Source organism: Lepisosteus platostomus, chromosome 2, assembly GCF_059453375.1.
Source record: "Lepisosteus platostomus isolate fLepPlt1 chromosome 2, fLepPlt1.hap1, whole genome shotgun sequence".
Lineage (NCBI taxonomy): Eukaryota > Metazoa > Chordata > Actinopteri > Semionotiformes > Lepisosteidae > Lepisosteus > Lepisosteus platostomus.
In genome coordinates, this window is record NC_142612.1 from 70,860,566 (window position 1) to 70,875,182 (window position 14,617).

Here is a 14,617-nt window from a genome sequence, read left to right on the forward strand (position 1 = left end):
TTTACTGTTGTTCAAACAAATCAAAGTTTTTGGAAATAAGTTTAAACTGTTTGAAAAACATCACATTTTTCTTTTGCTAAATTTGGGCAAAAAGTAAATGAAAACCTTTGCTAACACCTTTGGCAAGATCTTTAATCAAAAGTCGCAAAGGAAGAAGACACCTTAGCTGTAAGTTAGCATTTTTGCGGTCTAACGAACACTGACCTGAGGTTCCTCTTACTGTTCACCTACCTGCCGACACACCCGAGATTTTTCCAGCAGGTACTGGTCCACACGGGCACCCTCGATAACTCCACTCTTGTTAAAGTAGATATCAATGTACTTCCCGAAACGGCTAGAGTTGTCGTTACGGATTGTCTTTGCATTTCCAAAGGCTGGAGGAGAGATATCAGTAGATGTCAGATGGAAACATTTCATTTTAATAAAACCAGTAGGCTGTGGCACACAGAATAATGTTTCAGTGCTGTCAGCGTCAGGTGAATGCAATACCTTCCAGAATGGGATTTGCTTCGAGGATCTGTTGCTCTATCCAGGAATGCTGGCCGCTGACGGCTGCCAAGAACTGAAGCATCAGCTTGGTGCTCTCTGTCTTCCCTGCTCCTGATTCGCCACTAGCACAAAGAAACGAGTCACTTTTGCAAATATCCACACATCTGAATAAGAATATCCCGCATATAAACTAAGCCTTAAAAGTGAAAAAAAGCAGAAAGCCATGAAAATATTTCGAACGCACAAAATGCACAAAAAGTGTCAAAGCACTCTTTAGATCATTCTTCTCAAAAGTGCATAAGTTGATTTCTCGCTTTTTGCAATTCACATAAATAACACTTATTATTTAATAATCATAAATGGCATTGCCCATGCATGAAAAGGGTGCCAAAACCAAACCAAGTGATTACAAACCAATAAGCTCACTTCTATTATATACAGTATGTGAGCCTGGCCAGTCCCTGGACGGGAGACCTGCTGGGAAAGCTATGGTTGCTGCTGGAAGAGGTGTTAATAGGACCAGTAGAGTGATGGCAACAATATACTGGAAAAATGGCTAAGTCCATTTGATGAGACACAAAACAGAGGTCCTGACTCTCTGTGGTCATTATTAATCCCAGGGCATTTCTCGAAAAGAGTAGGGGTGTTACCCCAAGTGTCCTGGCCAAATTTCTCCCTGACCTTTACCAATGATGGCCTCCTAATAATCCCCATCTACGAACTGGCTTCATCACTCTGTTCTCCTCCCCACTGAGAGCTGGTGTGTGGTGAGTGTACATTGCTGGGGGTAGAGGGGACCTGTACCTGTAAAGCATTTTGAGTGGTGTGTCCAGAAAAGTGGTATATACTGTAAGTGTAAGGAATTATTATTAGGTAATTAACTTTAAAACTAAACTAGAGGATCATAGGACATAGATCATGTCACACTGTGACAGATAAAAAGAGCTCAGAGACAACAATGAGGAGACCTGATTTGAGCATTCACAATCCTCATAGGCTTTGACAGAAAAGTCAAACCCATGGACTTTTTCAGAATCGGCAGTGCCACATGAACCAGAGAACAGGAGTGGAAATCAAAGGGAAGTGCAGTTCACTGAAAGAAGGATTGGAAGAGATCCTTGGACCAATCATTAACTAGAAATGAAATAAACTGAATGGGTCAATTGGCCCCCTCTCCTCTATAATCTTCCTTAATAAAAAAGCCTTTTCAATTAAGCACACGTGTTCTTAAATTCACTGTAATTAAGTTATTTTCTCCGTTTCAGATCAGAAGGACCAGAAAACAAGAACGGCTTGGTTGAAGTATCCTGGCCTTCTTGAAGAGAAATGAAAGAAATTGATATTGGGCTGATACGGATAATCTGTCAGTGTAATAAATGCTGCAATGATTCTCACCTTAACACAGTTGTTCAGTTAAAAAAAAATATTGTTACAAGTATATAACACATAAAAAATATATTGGAACTATTTTGAGCTCAGTTAAGTTGAGGAGTCCAATGTGTATTCAGACACGTAAATAAAGTTTTGGTTTTCCTGCAGTAGTTATGGTGCATATATATCTACCTCAGCCTACAGCAAAAACACTCCAAATAAAGAACTCTTTGGGATTGTAAAAGGAGTAATTGAGAAAGAAAAGTCGTGCCTTACCTAATGATGCAGCACTGGTCTTTACGATTGCGGCGCATGTTGAAGTAGCAGCTGTCGGCGATGGCAAAGACGTGAGGAGGAAGCTCCCCGAGTCTCCGGTTCGTGTAGAGGTGCACATGGTCGGCGGTGTAAAGGGGTAACAGCTGGTAGGGGTTCACTGCCACCAGGATGGAGCCTGTGTAGGTCTGAGCACAGAGCGGGACCTGTCACTCATCTTTACTGGACCGCAGTTTGTCAGAACTGCCTGTTCAGGGCTCCCCCCAAATCCCCAATCCTCCTTCACACACGCATAAAAATATAAAGACATGTTTAAATGTTTTAATAAAGCGACACACAAAACTATTTTTTTTAAATCGAGATTAAATCTCAAGTTAGTGGGAGAGCAGATGCTTTTTATGAGAACTGGAGGCGTCTCCCGCACTAGCTGCGTCATAGGCCATCAGCTGCGAGCTAAGAAGTTACTACGGCATAGCTAGCTTGGACAAAAAACGTTTGCCGGTGGAAAAATGGTTAGCACAAGCAGAGATAGGAAGAAATTTTAAAAAATACCACAACGGGTGCGAGAAAAGATAAAGGAAGCAGAAGAGGGAGGATGCAAATGCGGCGCTTAAAGGGTCTTTGGAAAGGTTCGTTGTAAAAACCAGGCGGGAAGGAGAAGCGGACACGGGTGGTGATCTCGACGACGCAGGAATGTTAGCATTGAGACACCTGAAGGTGCTGATATAGCATTTGCAACAACGGTGATTAGTAGTCATGTTCGGTTCTGTATGTCTGTTTGCGCAGGCCAGTAAGGTAGCTATTTCATCACCTCAAAGCTGCTCCCTGCCGCCACCACTACACATAAGAACCCACCCCTTGAGACAGCCTTGTGCCTGTTCACCGTCCATCGTCCATAAATATTTATAGACAAAAAAAATGATTACTGAACGTCTTATCAGATCATTGCTTATCATACATTAATCCTAAATACCGTTGCTATTCAAAAATAATCCTTTAAAGGGATAGTTGTGCCAGGATTATGGCTACAATGTTTTTGCATTGCGTTTGAATGTGGTTCGGATCAACAGCCATCTTTCCATGTACTTGTATACTTTGTACTTTGGTAACATTGTTTCCAGTGGGTGCTGTTCCCGAGGAATGAGAGCACCCAATACGAAGATGTAAAGCTTTGGTTTAACTACCTTGTCTCAGTTAGCAAGGATCAAGCTCCTGGCAACAGAACAAGGAAGTTAGGAACTCCATGCAGAGTGAAGAGTTAACAAGGTGTAGCTGCAAAGGGGGAGATTGGGGATGGAGGAGAGATGCTGAACCACAAATGCAAGGAATAAGGAGGTGTTTAACACGGGTAAAGAAGCTCTTGGTGACTGTCATTCCACCTAGTTTTTTGTTAAGATTATCCTCCACTCTTTCTTTCTGTTCATTTAATGATATTTTTCTATTTAAAACGTATATATTTGATTAGTGTGTTCTATAAACTTTCCTTTACTGCAGGAAATATTGGGAAAGCTTCAGTTCTGCCCTCGGATGTATCCCTTGTGCAATTTCTTATTGGGATTGCTCCGCCCTCTCATATGACAGGTGGTTTAAAATAATTCCCAGATCTTTAATTGGGAAACACATTCCAATAAAGACAATGCATTACGGTTGTGGCATCTGATAGTTTATGATGTAATATAACATTGTTATCTAATTGAACTTTGCAACGGCAGCTACTGTAAAAGCTAGTGGATGGAACATTTTTCAGAAGAATGAGGATTATCCACTATGTATTGCAAAGTGTTTTCAGCTGTATAGTTAATGACGTGTTATCCATCCATCCTTCCATTTTCTAACCACTAGCCCATCCCAAAGGGCGGACAAACACGCACACTCACACCAGGGCCAATGTTCCCAGACGCCAATTAACCAGAATGTTTCTGGACTGTGGGAGGAAACCAGAGCACCTAGAGGAAATCCACACAAACACAGAAGAACATTCAACGCCCACGCAGACAGCACACCAGGTCTGGAACTGAACCCATGGCCCCAGTGCTAGCCACTGCACCATCATGCCATCCATGTCCTGTTGCATTATGGAATTTTTATACTGTATTTTCACTATTTTCGTTTCCTGTTGAATTGTTGTCAGCCTCTCAGTTGTCACTGTAAGTGAAAACTGGTTTTCAACTAACTTAAACTGTACTATCCCCAGTACAGTTTTTATGGTGGATCCTATCATGGGATTTTAGCATATAGTAAGGGAAAAAAAAAAGTGTTAAAAATGTAACAACAAAAAAAAGGTATGCCTTTTGTATCACGAAATAGACTTAAAATAGTAGAACGGATGTAACCCAGTAAAGATTAATAAAGGATTTACTATATCAAAGGTCTAACACAGTCTTTCTTACTCGGACATTTCCTTGTATCTAGTATACCAGTTTCGTTTCTATGGAGATGGCAAAGACTGCAATTAGTATTGAGGGCAAAGTCTGCTGCCGGGATAAAATCTATGAAGAAATGATAACACAAAATGGCATCTGTTTCTGAAACAGAGAACTGGCAGTCCCGCTGCCAAGCTGTCTGTTGATGTTTGCATTTAATTAATGAAACAATTTGCTCTAGTTACGAAACATGGCCTGTGTCTGGTCTGATTTTTTTTCTATTAGGACAGAATACACTTTTTAATGTCCGTAATGCTAGAGATGTATTCATCCCATTGATCTCAGGGCTCTTTCCCCACATAGTGTTATGAACTCTATTGGTGACTCTATCAAATTATATTGAGCTGTTTGTATAAGAACGTGTGAATTTCCTTGAGTACAACTATATTGCCGTCATGAGGCATTAGGTGTTTTCTTTTAGCCACACATTTCCTTGAAGATCCTTATTATTAACTCATCAGTGCCTTAAAACCAGACCTGCAGATCACAACAGAGGACTTTAAAGTAGAAACATTAAGAACCTACGTATATGATACCCTCCTTGTGCCGAATCATGAGGTTTCTGAGGAGGCCAGCTTCATTGAGATCACCAAGCCTGATCATGTCATCCACTCCCTTGACAGAAGTTGGGTGCATGGGCCGAATAGACTCCTTTGTTTTTCCACTGACCCAATGTTCCTGAAATTAGATGAAGAGGTGTCGGGTCTTGTACACTATATTGCACGCTGAAATGGACATTTATTGTTTTCATTACGTTTGGATATTTATTGGCTTCACTTATCCCCAGTACAGTTTTTATGGTGGATCCTATCATGGGATTTTAGCATATAGTTAGGGGAAAAAAAATGTGTTAAAAATTTAAACAATTAAAAATCGTGTGCAAAAATAAAAAGGGAACAGAAAAAAAAATGATAAACAAAGGGAAAAAAATAACTTGCATGTTTAGAATTAATGATTTTGTATTGATGTCATTTACCAAACGTGTCGTCTGTTACTCTTTAACAATGTACAGCTACTACTCACCAGGCTTTGCAGAAACAAGTCTTTTGCTTTATTTGTGTATACTGTGATACATTGGATTGTTTTACTCTTCCCATGAGATTCACACAAGGACATAAAAAAGTACAGCGAGTACCTTCCCTTCATCGTCGATCAGCAGGAGCTGGCCAGTGTCGGAGAGCTTCACCTCTGCTCCTATCAGCACCCCAGTTCCTGAGTCCACCCACACATGGTCTCCCTAACAGCCATTGAAACACGTCAGCCCAAAATGGTAAGGTTAGACAAAAACCAATCTGCAATGATTTCTCACCTGACACGACCGAGCACAAACAACAAATATTGTTACAAAAAATATATTTAAACTGCTCTATGTTGTTTTCAGGTTAGCTGGGGACTGTCTATTGTCCAAATGCCCATATTCAGATATGTAATAAACAATGTGTGTTTTCTTACACCAGTTATGGATTCGCATAACTAAAACTAAAATCCACCTCAGCCTAAAGCCACTCCACAATAAATAACTCTAAATTTTAAAGGGGTAATTAAGAAGAAGTCATTTTTATCTTCCAAGATATACTTGGAAACATATTTAGTAACTTACCTGTCTTAAAACAACCATGTCAAATGTTTTCCTCTTCCCTGTAACCTGCAATAAACAGGAAGACAAAGGCAAGCTTAAACATTTGATACTGTGAAATGTCGGTTTATTGATACCTGTTACACAAACAGGAACGACATTCTTGAGTACCGTTTCAATTTGTCTATTGAGGCAAAATGATAAATGACCAACCCCAGAGGAGACTGTACTGGAATTCTTGACTGACAGAATAAAAAACAATAAGAAAAATCAAGAAAAGGATGGGATGTTCAATACCAAAGAAAATAATTTAACAGATTATGCAAAATTATTTATAACCTTAGCTGAATAATGTTAAAAAAATTAATTACACTCATATCACTAAGGATCTTGTGTGTTTGCAATTTACTGTACCCTTGGGATTCAAATATTGTGTTGAATCTGTTTTTTTTTCTAATGGAGTATACTTCCCAATCTACGTGTTAATGAACTGTAAACACTTTTATTTTGCTGATGAAAGAATACTTACTTTTGATTTTTAAAAAATGTGGACATTTTATTCCTCTCCTTTCATTAAGTGTGGACCTTAAATGATGTATTTTCAAAAATGCTCGAGCAAATGCAAGTCAGTTAATTTAAAAATAATCATTTTTAGCACCATTCAATGCAGATCATAAACATTGTTATATAATTTGTGGTTTTGGATTATTGTAGACCTTAAGAGACCATTGTTTGCGAAATGACACTATGTTACAGTGAACTATTACTGTAATCCTTTTGTCAAATGTTCTGTTTTTCCAAGGACAGCTCCCTCTGTCATTCCTAGACTTATGATTAAAAAAAGGCACAAAATGGACATGAAAGGATCTGTCTTTTGTGTATTTTACATGCAGGCATTTGAAAGTAATAATAAATCACCTTAGGCCACACTTTTCACCTCACTGTTAATCTGATTAGGCCTAGGGAAAATACCAGGAAATAATAGGTTTTCCAATCTATATGGAGGTTCTTCTTTCATACTTTCAAAATGTGTCTTGAGTTTCATGGTCTACATTTCACAAATGAAATGGTTGTTTCAAAGGTTTCATATGCGTCATTTTCACACTTCACAGATTTGTACTTTTACTCAGGTGATTAATTGACCCTCGTACACATAACCAGTGCAATGGATGACTATGACTTTTGCAGTATAAGTTGTACTGTTAATTATAAACATTTTCTAATTAATATTGGTAATATTAATTGGAATACTAATACTCATGATGTAGAAAAGTGAAAAATAATTGTAACACTAGAAATTGCTTGAAAAAAGAATTTTACTGTTAAACAAGCATTTACTTAGTGTGTAGTAATACAATATAATATTACTGAATACCAACATCAACAGACTGACTAAGAACAGAATGTCATGAAACCAAACACCTAACAAGAATATATCACAGAATTAAAACAGTATGAAAAATCATAGTGTACCTGATGCCTAATCGTTATGAATCCCAAGTATGCCTTATTATTCACATTTAAATAACATTTATACTTATTTTTCTTCATCCTGTAAACCCTAAAAAAATACATTTCTGTTGTTTGTTATTTACAATTCTATTGTGATTTAACAGATTGCTACTTTCTTTCCTCAAGACTACGTTCTCTAAGAACCCAAGATCGGAAGTGAAAAGGTCATTTTACACCATCTTAAGATCGAACTAACAATCTCCTTGTCATCCAGCACTTTAAGATATACGCTGCTATAAAAAGCTGACAAACTGGAGTCTTTACCTTAGAATGATGGTTCTGTTGCCCCACTTCAAGTGTCAGCCTGTGCCTCCCAGTGTGAGAAGTGAAGACTACATGAACAAGGAAGCAGGTCGCTCTTACAAAATCTCTTTATGGCACTTTGACTTTGCTCCTCTTGTTGGATAAAGCTTTGACCCCACCCAACAAGAAGCAAAGCTGGTGAAATTGAAACCCTGCTTATTTATCATTTAAATCTCAAATCTCTGATCTCAAGCTTAGAACTACAGTAAATACCACAAGTTTGGTTTTGGTGAATTTTGACACAATCTAAAAGCAATCCGCCTTCACTAACAAATATGTAGCAGGCTTCTGTAAGGATCAGGATCAATATCTCTCTCACTGACATTGAAGTTATTAAAAAGCTCAATATAGCAAAGGGATTATTTTTCCAAGTATGAGATTTAATGGCATCAAGTCTACCACAGAACAGAAAACTGTCCAAAACAGTCCATATGAAAAAAAGCACAGCATAAATTATGTTGTGTTAAATATACTCTCTCTCTCTCTCTCTCGCTCACTAAATTGTCTTAGATGTAAAAATAGAAAAAAAATATTTTTTCCAACTCCCAACCTGATGGACCAGGTGCTGCAGCAGTCTGACCCGACTCCTGCGAGCTACGCAGTAGGGTTATTCCTAGCAGGGGCTCTCACAGCTCACCACCAGGCAGCCTAACATCACACATGGCACAGGAGGAAAAATACAACCCATTTCTCGCAAACATTTTATCTTTACATTAGACGCAGGTGATGCCCAGTTACCGAACATGTTCGTTTACAAAGCGGAAACCAAATGGCAATACCCTTTGGACTTGATATGACAGGGAGCGTTAACATGTTACATAACAGTATAACAATATAACAGGGAGTCCTCCTTAAACTAATGCCCTAAGAGCAATCATGTTGTAAATAGCAAAGATAATTGAAGATGTTCAATATTTACATTTGGAAGGTATAGTTGATAGACTAAGACTACGTCTTCTTTAATTAAAGAATGTGAAACTACATATTGCACTACGGTTCTGGGACAGTTTCTTGGTTATGAGAGTACGGTATCTCATTCATTAAACCACAGAGTGATAAAGGTTAGATTTAAAATTATTACCCCTCCTTTAGTGATTCTGGCTGACGAAGAACAGTCAGATCATTGTCACAGAGTGAACATGGATGAGTATGGTTCACAGATTTGTAATGTACTCTAAGGACAAGAAAATTAAATATTCGGTGTAGGCAAAAAAGGTTTAAATGTACTGTCTGTTTGAAATTAAATTATAAACTCCTGAAGAATAATGTTTACTATATGAAGAACTCTTAAAACCGGGTAGAGGAACTTCAGAAGAAGAGGACATAGAAACAGGAAAAATAAGCCATCTTTTACAAGAAGTGACACATTCGAATTAAGGGATGGAACAAACCTATTATTTCCTGTCTGAGATTCCATTTAGAATTTAGTCATTAGTTTAAAAACAGTATTTAAAACAGTGCTGTTGTAGCAGAAGAGACTACAAAGGAAATTAGCTCAGACAAACATGCCACAAATCAGGTATATTCTTCATATTGTCTATTCCAGGCCAGGTGTCCAAGATCTTTGAAAGGATGACATTGCTAGGGTCCATGGATCATTCAGGCAATAACCTACAAACCAGCCAGGCCTGCAAGGAAATGTCTTTCACTTTTAAGAAACTGTACTGGTGGAAGTTATCATTTTGAGATAGCATTTCCAGAGGATTATTATTAAAACTTACATTTTTATTACAAATTCTATTATGAAAAAAAACACGTTCAGTTAGTTTTGCTTTTGTGGGAAACTGCATCAGAGTGAAAATCAAGTAATTTTGTCATTAACAATAACAAAATGTTAGGAATTGTTTACAATTTTTTTGGGAAATGTGTACTATCTGTAGAGGCAAGGTATATTATTTCACTTAGAATCAAGCGTCATTAAGATTTCTACTTGCTATTCTATTAATATATCATCTATGTACAATAGCTATGATCTAAGATTTCTATGTTACTGCTTGCTTTGAGCAAGCAGCTTTGGACCTCTCTGTAAATGTAGACTTTGGCTAAGAGGCTATATGGCTATGTATCTCTGGTAAGAGATATAAAGCTGCATCCAATACTGAACCATCTATTGATGTATAGGGCAGGTGGGTCTGTAGTCTGTTTCTCCCCTAGACAACTGGTCACAGGTCACTGTTCCAAAGGACAATCCACTAATGGGGCACCTGCAGAGTGGGTACCAGAACTATAATTGATAACACCCCCACCACTCACCGGCTGTGATACTGTACTTTTCTCTGAGACGCCAGACTGGGAGAGCGAGTCAGTAAAGCGCATAATAATTCTGGCCAAGATATGCATCTTTCTGCAAAAAAAATCTAGAGTTGCAAACCCTGATCAACAAAATAATACAGCTGGCCTCTTATGTCAACATCTGGAATATGTTCAGTAGCAAGCTATAGCAGGGAAGAAATGAGTTCTCCCACCTGTCTAACTTGTGGGTGGACCCCAAGAAGACAACTCTGTACATGTTTTTAAAGACACAAGTTTAAAAATGCTAACTTCTCACAGTTGTCCTCAGCAAAACTAGATACAGTGCTCTCCTCTCTCTGGCTTCAGGACACTCCCTGCACAGAGGGAGTGCCTACTAGGTCAGATCACAGACTAAACCAGCCATCCCGCCTTCTCAGTGAGAAGTTTAAACTCAAAAAGAATGTGTGACCAGTAGAGTATAAATCCTATTTATTCATTTATAATTCTCAAGAGTTGAATTATTATTCCAAACAGATTTGATGTTTGGTTCACAATGGTAAATGCATATTTAGTTGTATCGTAGTATCTGAATCAGATGTAATTGTGTGAAAAAAATTACAAGTTAGACGAGTCAATGTATTTTAACAGAAGTTTTTTAAACTGATTTTTGTAATCCCTAAGTAAATAATCAGTCATTTGTATCACAGCAGATTGTTCCATAAATATATTCTTTCTTTGTTTGTTATGCATATATTTGTGGTTATATCAATAAATAGTATGGAGTATGTTTGGAATTCATGTGTGAGACTGTAAATTGATTTCTAAAAGTCATCAAGGACTCTCGCAATTTACTGTTCCAATTTCTAATTGTTACAGTAAATTAATATCCTCAGATCACTGCACGTCATGTCCATGATGAAACTGTTTGCAACAAAGTGACTGTCACATAACTTAGCCAACTGAAACACTTAACTGACTTCTCAACTAAGTTGACTTGAAACAATTTTCAATGAAGTAAAATGTTTTAGTAGAATATTCACGGCAAACTTCTCAGGGAAAAAAAAACATACCTTCGAAGGTATAGTGTGTCACATTCGGGAACCTTCATACAGTCCCAGAGCTTGCAAGTGTCTCTCCTATATGACTTTCAAAAATCTTCATCAAAGCCAATGGAAGAACAGAAAAATGAAGACTGAAATTCGGTATGTATAATCTAGAGTGGGTTCCCTTGTCTCCAGAATATCTGAATCATATTGCTAGAGTAAGAAACAACGAGCCAGTCATACTTCAAATGCATTTACATGTTGGAACATGGACAGCATGCTGGCAGAGTGATTAGAAAGGCTTCCTTGCAGGTTTAATTCCAGTAGTGCTGCCTGCATCAAGTATGCATGTTCACCTGTCTTTGTGATTCCTCCTGGTGCACCGGTTTCCTCCAACTGTCCAAACACACGGGTAGGTTAACTTGTTTCTATAAGCCCCTAGGTATGAGTGCGTGCCCTGCAACAGACTGGCCGCATCCGTATCCGGCTGCTTGCTGCATCAGCCTCAGACTCCCCCCCCGCACTGAGACACTGAATTGGATAAACGGATTAGAAAATGGATGAATGTTGCCATATATTTACAGTAGAATGGTGCTGGCTTGTGAAAAATCCAAGAGAAGTTGCAGGAGATGAAAAGCCCAGACCAGAAGTGAATATAAAGCAGGATTTTGTTCATTTGAGTCTTCCAACACTTTTCAAATTGCTGCAATCCTAGGATTACAGTCAACTCCAATTGGAATTAGTGCTACACACTACACTTCAGAGGCAGATCTTGGACAGGAGGATTGTGGAGTGAAACCGTCAAGGGTGTTAGATTTGAACATCTGGGGGATTAGAGTTCACAGCCAGGCCAGCTGAGTGATTCAGACATCAAAAGGAAAAGAAATTGAAAGTACCCTGGTTCAGTGCTCGGGGAGGCTGACATAGCAACATTTGTTTGGAAACAGGTTATATGAGGTACCCTGCCGATTTTCATTTTTTAACACAAAACTCCTCACAAGGAAGAATATTCAAACAAGGTTCTAGAGAGAAGGCGGCAAACCAAACGGCAATGCAGAGATTGGCAGCTATACCTTGCTTGTGCCATTATCCTCACCCTGTAATCGTCATGAAGTTGATAGACCCCAGTGTGTTATGTTTAGTGGTTATCTTTCTGAGAAAATACAGTGCAGGTGTAATCACTTGGAAAAATGCCTAGGAGAGTGTCCAGATGAAAATGAGCTGTAGCATTTCTAATCCTGGAACTTGTATAATGGATGCTTCTGAATTTATACAGCTTTGAACATTTCTGCAAAAAGTAAAATGAGTTGAAGTTTATGTATTATATTACAGAGATACAAAATGATTTCAAACAATGTTTACATTCTGGAAAGGGCAGCACAACCATACAGGCAAAATTCAAAGGAGTTTTATTCTATTTAATGCAACATGACCAAAGTATTAAGATGGATTTCTGCTTATACATACTGTATGCTGATTGCTACAAAAATTGATTGAAATTGTAGTGGAATTGTCTCTATACAACAGATTCCTTGTGTACATAAATGTAAAAGGATAGCAAAACCCTCATGGAGATTCTGGAATTCAATTTTTATAACCATTAACAGTTTCTTTTGATAAATTCTAAGGACATTGTTTCAATAGCTCAATAAGGTCAACATAGAATTATTTATGTAGTAAATCTGCATCAATTGGTTTTAGGTCTTTCTATTGTTCTTACTGTTGGATTTTCTACCTGTACAGCATAAACACAAGGTCTTACATCCAACATGGACAGGTTTTAATTGCATTGAAGATAAATATAGAATTCCCTACTATAGCTTTACACTAGCATGTCCCAATATTACTGAAGGTACAGTGAATTTAAATTTAAAAAAGAGCAAGTGTGAAGAAGAAAATGGGATCCATGCCAATATACACATCTCAAAATACTTCATGTTTAATCTTGAGAAGTCTCTATAAAGCAACAAGATTAAAAAGAAAAGAAATCATCCCTTTAGCACCGAGCAAATTTTGGTGCCCCACTGATAACATTGCTCCAAGTTGAGGATGTGGGACAGTTGCTCAATTGTGCTTGAACGTGCTTTCTACTTGTAGACAGGAGAAATCAGAAAAGGCTTGTTCCAGTACTGCACTCCACATGCTCTTGAACCCAATTCACTCTCGAGAAAATACATCTTCTTTTGGAGGTTTACCCTTCTATATCTTAAATGCCCCATCTCCCTGCCATACACAGGATTCAGATTTGTATTTCTTGCACGGTTTTCTTACCTCTCTCCCCAGCCAGCTCTCTCCTTTAGATCCATGAAGGAGGCAATACACAGGCTTCTCAAGTTCCCCACTCTTCTCTGCTGGTCTTTCCGTCGTTTGCTCCACTCTTTCTGTAATTGAGGCCATTTGCTCCTGCTGTGTAATCCTATTACAGCCAAACGACTCTTGTGAGACTAGTCTCCTACAGTCTGCTTTTTCCTGGCTAAGACTAATACAGGCAAATGTTGAACTAACACAGTTCTCTGAACAAAAGACCCAACAAAACAGGAAAAGAAACTGAAGAGATAAAGTTGTATCACTTGTTGGCATTCATCATTATAACAAAACTATTTTTTGTATCGTGTAAGGCATTAAGAAAGGTAACGTGGATATGGGAACTGGAAAGGATTTGTGAGGTTTCTAAGGTTCTAATGCCTCTATAACTCTGTACTCAGTTTTATGTCTCATCTGAAGGATGGTGCCTTTTTACAGTATAGCGTCTCTGTCACTATACTTTGGCATTACGACACAGACAGACCGCAGGTTGAGTGCCCCTGCTGGCCTCACTAACACCTCTTCCAGCAGCAACCTTAGTTCCCAGGTCTCATATAAAGGTACCGATCAGGCTCACACCTGCTTAGCTTCGATTGTTGCCCGTTGTGAGTTGCAGGGTGATATGGGGAATGTTTACATAGTTTCACACAGCATTAAGACTGCTCCGAACATACAGTACATGTTAATAGTTTGTCTGATGAAACTAATTTCACATCATTAATACCACAAAAAAAAAAAATCAATTTTCTTATGCATGTATGGTTTTAGAAAAATGTAAGGATTAGCAATTTGCTCCCAATGAAAAGAAATGGGTAGCAGCAATGTGGTCTGGAGAAAATTAATGTGAAGCGTGCGTAATGTACATATACAGTATGGGAAGGTAGACATCAAAATTGAGAGATCCAAGTTAGAACCAGCTTATCCACTACTGCCAAGAAGGGTGGAGATTTGCTTGTGAGTATGAGCATTGTATGTTGATGTATTTTGATGTTGAAAAAATTGTTCTAGATAGCTGAGCAGAAGACTACCTGAAGACAGAAAATGTCAACCACACATTTACTGTACGTTTCACATGAAACAATCAAAAATAG

General features: G+C 38.3%; 1 protein-coding gene across 1 annotated transcript in view; it reads right to left on the reverse strand.

Annotated features, from left to right (window-relative positions):
* Window positions 1-8,106, reverse strand: part of myo7ba (myosin VIIBa) — a 32,686-nt gene extending 24,580 nt beyond the window's left edge. Inside the window, exons 1-7 of the mRNA XM_088616646.1 lie at window positions 7,909-8,106; window positions 6,157-6,201; window positions 5,692-5,793; window positions 5,082-5,234; window positions 2,137-2,321; window positions 490-611; window positions 232-374 (exon numbers count right to left, since the gene is read on the reverse strand). Of these exons, the coding sequence (XP_088472772.1) occupies window positions 232-374; window positions 490-611; window positions 2,137-2,321; window positions 5,082-5,234; window positions 5,692-5,793; window positions 6,157-6,174 (723 nt within the window). The 5' untranslated portion in view covers window positions 6,175-6,201; window positions 7,909-8,106. The remainder of the gene's footprint in view (window positions 1-231; window positions 375-489; window positions 612-2,136; window positions 2,322-5,081; window positions 5,235-5,691; window positions 5,794-6,156; window positions 6,202-7,908) is intronic.
* Between the last annotated feature and the right edge of the window lie 6,511 nt (window positions 8,107-14,617).